We start from the raw sequence: 9,936 nt of genomic DNA on the forward strand, positions 1-9,936 counted from the left end.
ATATATCGGGGCCTGGGGCAGGGGGGAGGGGGGATTACATACACCCACGGAGTAAAGAAAAAAAAGCTAAAGTATATATTATATATATATAAATATATATAGATAGAAATGTATATTGTATATTATGTTTGTATAAAGAACAAACTTTTCTACGGTTAATTTATTTGCGGCTGTAACGCTAAGTATGGTTCATGATCGAGCGAGAGACGATAGGTAGAATGAGGGAGTGGGAAGAGGGGAGAGAGAAACGTAAGCAAATTGTACCAATGACGTATACGCATGGACCAATGTGGCCGCTGAGCCGAAGCCCCGCTAGCATGACGAAAGTTTTCTGATGGTCAAAGGGGTTTGGAAGGATGTAGATTGGATGGGAAAGGAGAGAGGGAAAGGGAGCGAGAGAGGCAGAGTCTTAAACCTTAACTTTTGTGTCACACGACATGATTTAAATAACGGCGTTAAAAATGCGTTGCGAGGGAGTCGGCGAAATCAAATTGTGTCAATGAACAAGAAAGAGGGGAGGGGGATATAAAGCGAGACGGAAAATAGCGGAGGCCCGCGTATATCGTCGCATTTCCCCACTTTGTTAATGTTCTCTCCAGTATTATCTAGTCCTGCGAGCATCCTTTTCTCAATTAGCGTTTGTTCACATTTAAGAACGGGCCATGCGGCGTCAGCGTACACAGCGCGAGAATGGAGTCGCGAGAAAGAGGAAGCCCCCCCTCCTCCCATTCCCAAACCTCACCCGTCCCCGGTGATTTCGTTAGCTATAAATAGGGACTGAGATCGGTAACATCTCGCAGACAAACTCGCACTCGCTTTTCTCGCCGATCGCAGCAAATAACGTATTTCTCCCCGTCTTTTTTCTCTCTTTTATCTTCCCCCCTCTCTCTCTCTCTCTCTCTCTCTCTCTCTCTCTCTCTCTCTCTCTCTCTCTCTCTCTCTCTCGATACCGGAAACGACTGGCACGTGATTTAACACTAGAACCACTATTCGATTTTACGGTTTATTATGTCATTAACACATGTACGAGTATGAAAATTTTGACGAAAACTTGCTACGTGTACACGTATATTAGTAATCAGGGGAGAATCAAGAATTGTGACCTCCCAGAGACATGTAATATAGTTCTAATGTTAAACGCTGATACGCGCCAGCGATTATTCTTCATTAGAGATCACCCGCGTTAATTTGTCGGAAGGAAATCATACACGCCGAGTGGTTTTTCCTTTGATATTCCTCGGCGCGAGTATCTTGGCGCGGATTGGAAGCTGATCGATCGGAGTGGGGTCGCGGCTCGGTTTTAGCATTTCAACGCGAGGCGTGGGCAGATGATTGTATGTGTGTGTGTGAGAGCGAATGCTCGGGTGTAACTGGGTCGATTGCATGGGCAAAATAATCGCATATGGACGAAGACGAACTAAGAAGCGATATCGTTGCGGACAGGTATGCGGGAAGAGGTGTCGCGATGTTGGCGCAATCTGTTATTACCCGTGTTCGGAGAAATTGTTCGGTGCGATTGGAAGAAGCTGGCATTTTTCTCTTTTCCTCTTTCTCTTTTCTCTCTCTCTCTCTCTCTCTCTATCTTTCTCGATGGCTCGCTCACCCTTCTTGCGAAGGGCGGGCATTGAGACAACGGGGATAAGAAAAGCGTAACAGCACGAAAAGAGCGTTATGGCCTCAGCGCGAAAACGTCTAGACGGTGCGAAAAAAGCGTAACGAGGTTTCTAATGTAAGATGAGTGCGATAGTATGAGACGGGGGAGAACACCGAACCTGGGTAATGTGAGGCGACGCGAGGCGAGTTCTGGCCTCGGTCCTTTCGCGATTCGCGAGCGTTCCAAGTGAGAAAAATGGACAAATAATTTTGCAGTCAGGCCACAGAACGACATCTGGTCTTGGAACGGATTTTTGGAATCTCTCAAATCGCCGGTCACCTCTGTGGTTCAATTAGTGCGTCGTCTCTTTCCGGTTCCAGTTCGACTTTACTTTCGGATAAAACCAGAACCGCCGCGAGATTCACGTGCATCGTACGACAATGTGTTTCATTTTGTCTCGCATGCTTTTTCCTTTGACGTCGATCGCGGGCTCGGCGAGATCTATCTCGCTCGACTCGAATTGAAATCGCGAAACTGGACGTGGACGTTCGCCGAGGACAATGCGATTGCACACACCGATCGACCAGCGAAGGCGCGAAAGGACACGAAGGCGTGAATGGAACGCGCGAGTGCGTGTGTGTATATGTACGTGTGCCTGTACGTGTGGTGCGTGTACGTGTATGCGTGCGCGCGCGTTTGTATGCGCGCACGCGGGTGTGTCTCGCCAAGCGAAAGAAAAGAAGTTTTTATTAATAATAAGTCTATACGATCTGTATATGTCTTGTAAATATATATATACACACATGTGTATATATATATGTATATATATGTATATACATATATATATATCATGCATAGATATGCGTATACTTGTGCATCTATATATTCGGCACGTTGCAGAGAAATCTGCGAAGACGTGTTTAACCATTCTGCCATTTCGATTCCTTTTCATTAAACTCTTCGTTCTCACTTGAAGCACTTGGAGATGTAATTGCATTTTTTAATGTAATTCCGATTACGTACCGCCAGGTCTCACGGAATAATATAATTCGGTTAACGAACAGGCAAGGTGTAACAGTTTTGTGTGAATTCTCAAGACTCTAGATACATTCTGTATATCAGCGCTATTCTTATTTAACTGGAACTTCCTTTCCGTACGTGGTAATCTGAAAAAACGCCACCCGTTCTAGCTTCCGAGCGAGTTGAACAATGACGTTTTACTGCAAGACTACGTAGCTTTTACGGGATCGACGGCTTGGATGCGAGGAGTCGCGCTGGGACAGAAGAAAAATCTCTACCGTTGGACATTGGTCTCGTTTCTCTCTTCGTTGTACCCTTCCGCACGCCTTGTCGTTGCCATCGTCGGGATGCCGAGAGTCCGCTTCTGCTCTGTTTGCTTTGCAGCGGATCGACAAGGCGATCATTACCGAGAGGTCCCATATCGTCATTAGCGGGCAATTGAATACACCGTGGCGAGCGCCGAGGGAAGCGAACGGATGTAAGCCCGTTAGCCTGGCGCGTCGCAGCGCCCGCAGCGGGCGCGATGCAGTTGAATGCAGCTCTGCCGTAACGTTCGTCGCCGCACCGAGTGTTAACGGCAGAATTATCACGCGTATTGTGCTCAAAATTTCATTGACGAGTTTTACATTTATCTATGACAATTTTTTCACTTTTCACAAGTTCTCGCGGGAGAAAAAGATTCGTGAGCGTATCGCGAAGCGTACGTAATCATTTTTTAAGACTTTAGTTAGAGATTTACCCCGGCATGGACGAGATGACCGACTGATTTTTTCGTTTTAGCCGAATCTTAATTTCCGACATTAAGTTTGCTAAAGCGAACGCGAAATTAACTCGTTACGCTCTCGGTTTTTTGTTTTCACCGTTGATCATTATCAGCGTCGTTTCTTATAGAAATCGAAATAGCGATGCAACGAAAATTACATCTTTATTCTGTCCAAAAAAGAAAGAGTAGAGGAAAGTCCTCTGTCATGAGATCGTAGGTTTTCAACGTCCAAATCTTTCCAACAGTAAATTTTCCACTAAAGAGATTTCACTCCAAAGGCAATAAATTCATGGCGCAACCAATAGACGATGCCTATTAAGTTAGCGGAAACTCCGTTATCTCATAATAGGGGACTTAATTGTCTAACGATATTCCACATTCGCGGGTGCATCCCGCATTCGAGATTATCAAGCGGAGATCCCGGCGAGCGACAAATTCGTTAACGTAAGTCGGAAAACAGCGAGCCGTCCGTCCGGCGTCTGTTTCTCTCGTTCGTGACCGATTTGTGACGCCGCGCGTTAATCGAGACGAGGAAGAAAGAGACAGGTAGTAGATAGAGAGTAAGGGAGGAAGAGGTCCGGACGCGCACGGCGAGCCGAAAATAAGAAGAGAGCAAAGTGGCCGGCTGGTCCAGTGGTGTCATGTGACCGGAAGTGGCATTCCTTCCTCGCCTCCTGCCGTCCACCACCGCCGTCTTCCACGAAGCCTCCCGAGAGCCCAGTACCAGGCCTCCCTCTTTCGTCTCCTCTCGCCCCACACCTCGTCCTCCTTCTCCACCTCCTCTCTCGGTCCCTCGTCCGCCTCGTCGTGTTGTTACTTATCCCTTCCTCCACGCTCCAACGAACGCAGCGACAACGGAAGATTGCCCTCTCTTAGCGACTCGTTAAGCATGTCAAAAGACATCGGGGCATCACGTCGACGAGGGACGTCGACAATGGATTTCCGCGTTCGAAGCGCGACGTCGAGATACTGTGAAAATCATACGGGCGCGCGCGAGAGAGAGAGAGAGAGAGAGAGAGAGGGGCCCCTTCCCTCTCCCTCTCCTTTCAACACGACCCAATTGAGGTCGGATTTTTATCCGACCTCGTGGGAGTTGTCAATAAATCTGTTCGTTCCAGTCCCTTTCGCCCTATGTTGCACGCTGTATATTTTGTGCGTATGCAAAGAGACATCTATTATACACTCGGACATGTTATGCATTCGAAATGAAATAATTATTCTTCCGGTTGATAACTCTATGTTGAGAAAAAGCGGGGAAGGAAATATTGCAAAGAGCTGTAGGAAACTCGAGTCGAAAGAACGATTTGAATTCCGGCCGTGTTGTTCCCTGCGATCTGAAAACGACAAAATGAACGCTACATATATATTTTCATCCTTCAGCTGCTAAATTGCAGGATGGCATCGATCTGGTTTCAAGGTATCGAAATAGGAACCCGCGAGGTGACATAACGAGCGTGGTTTTCAATTCTTTCGTTCCCCTCTAGGCGAAGTCAAGTAGTCAAATGACATCGATGTTGAAATACCGAAATAATATCCGCGAATCGATATAAGATTTCGCTTCGCCTTTCGCTTTCGAATCGCCTGCGAACGAAGAGGCTCGAGCCGTTCTTGCCTCGCGTCGCGTCTCTGCGAAAGAATCGCGGAGTAGCGTGACGTCTCTGCGAATTGCCGCGATAAGATGCCGCTTCCCTACGGCGGTCGTTCCCGTTTCGCGATATCGGGGAGGGAGAACGGAAGGGAATCTCTCTCTCTTTCTCTCCCCCTGTCTGGGGGAACCTCATTACGACGTCCCACCTTGTTTCTACTATTCAAAGGTCGCTACGTGCCACCGCGAGCACACACCACTGTCACGGACAAAGACCTTCGACGAGTCCGGCTCTCCGCCGGCGCTCGCCGATGTCATCCGCGGTGACGCGCGGCGGTGGCGGCGGTAGCGCGTCGAGCCAGTGGACACGAGCCCAATTTTAGGGGTCCCGCGCTTCGCGTTTGCCTAACCGAAGGGAGGAAGAAGAAGAAGAAGAAGAACAAGGCTGCGAGGAAAGGAGACGTTTTTCTCGGACGAACGCAGTAGGGAGCGGGAGAGCGAGAAAGAAAAAGAAAGAATGAGAGAGAGAGAAGAAACTCGCGCACGGTCGACGTCAGCGTGATGTTTTCGCGACGGAGCCGGCCGCCGGCCGCGAGTATTCTATATTAAACTCCGGGCGCGGACGCAGGCAGACCTATTGCGAAACGGACGCCCTGATATTTTCGTTGCATCGCGCGAGTAACTGCTTCCGGCCGAGTGTTCTCTGTCTCTCGAGCGGAGCTCTCCGCTCTCCCTCTCTCCCCTTGTCTCTCCTCTCTTCTCTTCGCTCCCTCTGTAGCTCTCTTCCTATGCTCTTCCATTCTCGCTACCACCTCGTCGTCACTCCGTCTCTCTCTCTCTCTCTTTCCCCCCTTCGTCCTCCTCGTCTCTCTCTCCATCTCGCCGCGACCGTCCTCTTCTGGATCGACGGGCGCAGACGGCCGTGCTTCTTCAGCCGGCCGGAAACACCTACGCACCCGCTGGTAGCGTGTGAGAGCGCTATAAGGTGGGACGGAGGCAATGGGATAAGCCTACTCACGAGAGATTGCTGTCGTCGACGACCTCCTTGCTTCTTGCTCTTGTTGCGTTTCTTCCTCCTCCTCCTCCTCCCCCTCCCTCTCCCCTCGTCCTCCTCTTCCTCGCGCCGCCGCTCGCCTCGCCTTCTCTCCTTCCTCTCTTTCCGCCCCCTCGCCGCCGACCCGTACGATGGAATTCACCCAAGTTTTTTGCGCCCGCGAATAAACACCACCGTACGGTGGAAGACGGCCCAGCCCGAAAGCCACGATCGGTCAACTCCCTCGGTTTCTCCTTTCCTTGCTCCTTTTCCCTTTGATATTTATTTTCTACTTGGTCGGCGGGGAAAAGAAGCGGACTGCGATGGTGTTTATGGCGGAACACGGGCCGAAGCCCCTTGCGCGCGAAATCTAATCAAAGTCTTGCACGAGACCGAGTCGCGCTCTCTTTGACATTCGTTATTCAGGCCGATATCTTTCTAGTCCAGGATCAATCGATCGATCGATTCGTGTAAATGCTTTGTCTTACAAAGTTCTTAATGGAAAAATATTGTATCGAGACTTCCCGAGGTCAAGCCACACGGAGGAGACAATGAGCAGATCTTGACTGGACATTACCTAACGATGAGATATTTTTTATTTTCTTTCAGTCTGAAATTCCGATATAATGTAAAGACTTGGAAGAAATAAGCATGACACATTTTAACGCATCTCATTAAAGTGGACGATAAAAGTCACCACTAGGTATATAATAAATGTAACAAGAGAATTTTCTACTGCCAGAAAGAAAATCTGTTTACTTATTAGTTTCAGTCTGAGATTCCGATGTAATGTAGACTTGGAAGAAATAAGCATGACACATTTTAGTGCATCCTATGAAATTAGATAAAAGCAGCCTCACTACATAATAAATGTTAACCGCTGTTTCAGTATTGCGCTATAAAACAGTTTTACTGTTCGTTTATACTTGTTAAAATTTACTTTTAAATAGCAGCATAAACTAGAGTTCTAATTTCATAACGTCGTTCTGCTGTCTCTATTCAGTTTTTATTTGAATGTGATTTTTCGTGCTCAAGGTCACTTGAAGGTCGAGTCAGAATTTATTGTACTCTTCTCATTACTGGCTAGAACGCTACACGAGTAAGAATGTAGTGCGAGTTAATCGTTAAACCTCGATAATTGCTTAGTTTTTCTTGAGATTTTCTTAATTTATATTAAAAAAGTGAAAGAAAAAGATACAAAGCCAGCATAATTAAAATCAATTGCGATGGAATCTTAATATTGATTTCAGATAAAGACACGATACAACTTTTTTATTGTTTTCAATCTTCAAAATTGTATATATATGTATAGTACATTTCCCGAAATGTCCAAGCAAGAATTGATTTCTGGCATACAATAAATTTCTCATTACTTTTTCACATTTATCAAGAAAAGAATGTCGTACATCGAAACCTTAGCACAAGCTTTAAGAGATGGAACACTCTGCTGTATGTTCGTCAGATTGAACTATTTCTTTTTCACTTGTAATTTCACTTTGTGCCGTTACATCTTCATTCAGTTCAGTTCCTTCTTTTTCAGGTACTATTAGTTTGTGGTATCGACTTCCAGTTAATGGCAGGTGAGGTGCTATTGCACTTGGTTCCAAAAAGAGTGCCGGGGAAACCTTATAGAAAAATAATACATTTTAGTTTCCTGTACTTCATCGTCAATACATTTACCAGAAGTGCAGATTTTAATTAATGTTAATTCCAAATTACTTAAACAGTAGGAACAATGGTATATAATACACTTATATAACTACTTTTAATATATTTGAGAAATAAATTTTATGGTACTTCTAATATTTTTGTTTGAAATTCGATAAGGAGTATAGTGTTACTTACGCGAATATCTTGAACTTTGGCTTCTCGTGACGTAAACTCACGTAACAAGTAATTTTTCCCAAATTCATGGTAAATACGGGTATCATTTATTCTTAGCATTACGCTATCGATTCTAAGAAAATATCGCAAGAGTATAAAAAAACTGCCAGGCATGACTCTCTATACACAAAAAAAAAGAAAAATCAAGAGGCTTGAAGTACAAGTTCGTGGTACGTTATTAGAGGAAGGTCCTCTATTATGAAATAGCAGGTTTTCAACGCCCAAATTCAATCGCAAATCTTTTTTGCGACGATTACACAATCTAACAATAAATTTTCCACTAAACAGATTTTGCTTCAAGGGCAATAAATTCATGGTGGAATCAACTGATAATGACTATTAATTTAACAGAAACCCCGCTATTCAATATTAAGATCCTGTTTCATAATAGATTTTCCTCTACAAGTATAGTATGATAACTTACAATTTTGACTGAACTCACAGCAATGCCATTGTCGTGAAGTTCATCTTCAAACAATGTTAAATCATGATAAAACATAATCTTATCTCTCTGTTTCAATTTGTCCATGTCAATTCTCTCATTTGTTTCTTCGATTTTAAAGCCAGATATCGTACCAGTATAATTGGTAGTGAATGTCCAATCGAAAGGCTTGATCTTTTCTTCTAGATATTCACTACTTTCTGATCTGTCAATAGACACATGAATAGAAAAAGTTCTTGTAGCAATAAGTTGGCGTAAACTTGTCAAGTTTGAAAAAGGTACTTTGCAGGTACCTCGATTCTTTCCATGCTTCTGCACAAGCGAGCTGCACATTAATCTTCCCATTGGAAACGTATCTTAGAGCGTCCAGGGCATTAAATTGCAGTGCTGCTCCATTCTGATGTATCAGGGATAACATGTTATTGGGAAACACCATATCTGGCATATGTGGCAATTCTAACGCCATGCTGTACCTATAAGAGCAAGAATTTCATTTCTTGAAATATTATATATTTTCAAGACAACAATTAACAGAAAACATACAGGCAAAATTGACAGGCGTTTGCAGTGTCAGTGCCACAGCCATTCTCGCTCTTAGAACACTTAGAATGGAGTATGTGAGACTGGGTATATTTGATGCGCCATGGAGGACAAACATGTTCCTCCTCGTTTACCGGTAGCCTTAAAATATCGATACCACCATGCACTTTTATAGCTGTCATGGCCTAAAACTAAAAAGGCTCCAATGTAAAGAGAATCTGGGTTAATATAATATAGGATAGATGATACCTGCAAAAATTAAAACAACGCAATTAGGTATCTAATGCCTATAATTATATTAATATATCCTTATTGTATGTTTCCGTAGTTGTAAGGTAAACACTAAATGTATACATTAGACAAATCAATACCAAATTAATTACCATTAGAACAAGCATTTACCGTCTATCTGAAATATCAAAAGATAGGATTCAACTTTTGCGATAAGTTAACTTAAATTTCTAAGAAACATATGTGTTCTGCTCTTTATGTTGGTTTATTTTTACTATATTTACATTATATCAGCCGAGAGCTTGGCAGTTCGCATATACCCTCTTCGTGCATGAGATAACCTCAATTCATATCATGAACTGAATAATAAACACATAGCAATGCTCACATTATATCTTGGAGTGACCAACAATCTACAGAGACGAATGCGCCTCCTGCGGAAGTAGACATCAACTACGTCCGTTTGGCTTTGTGTCCACTCTGTAGGTGCGTTCGAGGAGCGCGCTTTCAGCGCTAAAAGCGTCTTCTATCTTTGTTCGACATACAGTGAGTAACGAAGATAGACTGACGTTTTCAACGCTAATAGCGTCCCCCCGAACGCAGACTGTGTCCACGATGAGAAGCCATTCAACTTGTATCTTTGATGGCAAAAAAGAACACACGCATACATATTTATTGGTTTTTATTTTTTATATAAATTTTGATTATAATAAAAAATTTAGATCCCGCTTCACCGAAATTGGGATCTGCTACAGCTCTCTGCAAGAAGAAAGTCGCTGCTTCAAATCGCAAAAATCGAGAATCGAGAAAACTGGCAAAGTATGAGGAGAACATGATCAGCAAA

General features: G+C 44.2%; 1 protein-coding gene across 6 annotated transcripts; it reads right to left on the reverse strand.

Annotated features, from left to right (window-relative positions):
- Positions 1–7,038: 7,038 nt before the first annotated feature.
- On the reverse strand, positions 7,039–9,466 carry LOC105569563 (TIP41-like protein). Of its 6 annotated transcripts, none has more exons than XM_012026130.1 (7): positions 9,377–9,466; positions 9,264–9,270; positions 8,865–9,110; positions 8,615–8,794; positions 8,304–8,526; positions 7,841–7,999; positions 7,039–7,620 (listed from the first exon to the last, which is right to left on the reverse strand). In XM_012026130.1, exons 3-7 carry the CDS (start codon positions 9,041–9,043, stop codon positions 7,423–7,425), a joined length of 939 nt encoding a protein of 312 aa, XP_011881520.1. In that variant the 5' UTR covers positions 9,044–9,110; positions 9,264–9,270; positions 9,377–9,466; the 3' UTR covers positions 7,039–7,422. The 6 variants fall into 6 exon arrangements, with proteins under 6 accessions (XP_011881520.1, XP_011881522.1, XP_011881521.1 ...); XM_012026132.1 differs by having other exon boundaries at positions 8,865–9,052; positions 9,377–9,463; XM_012026131.1 differs by having other exon boundaries at positions 8,865–9,052; positions 9,245–9,270; positions 9,377–9,463.
- Positions 9,467–9,936: the final 470 nt, after the last annotated feature.

The sequence above is a fragment of the Vollenhovia emeryi genome, unplaced genomic scaffold (assembly GCF_000949405.1).
Source record: "Vollenhovia emeryi isolate VEMERY1.0 unplaced genomic scaffold, V.emery_V1.0 DF939123.1, whole genome shotgun sequence".
NCBI classification, from domain to species: Eukaryota; Metazoa; Arthropoda; class Insecta; order Hymenoptera; family Formicidae; genus Vollenhovia; species Vollenhovia emeryi.

Excerpts from the sequence above, each read along its gene's own strand:
- LOC105569563 (XM_012026130.1), bottom strand. The coding sequence starts at position 9,043 with ATGACAGCTATAAAAGTGCATGGTGGTATCGATATTTTAAGGCTACCG. Across the intron at positions 8,527-8,614 it reads GAAGCATGGAAAGAATCGAG|ATCAGAAAGTAGTGAATATC; the intron begins GTACCTGCAAAG and ends GTCTATTGACAG. Across the intron at positions 7,621-7,840 it reads CCAAAGTTCAAGATATTCGC|GTTTCCCCGGCACTCTTTTT; the intron begins GTAAGTAACACT and ends TTTTTCTATAAG.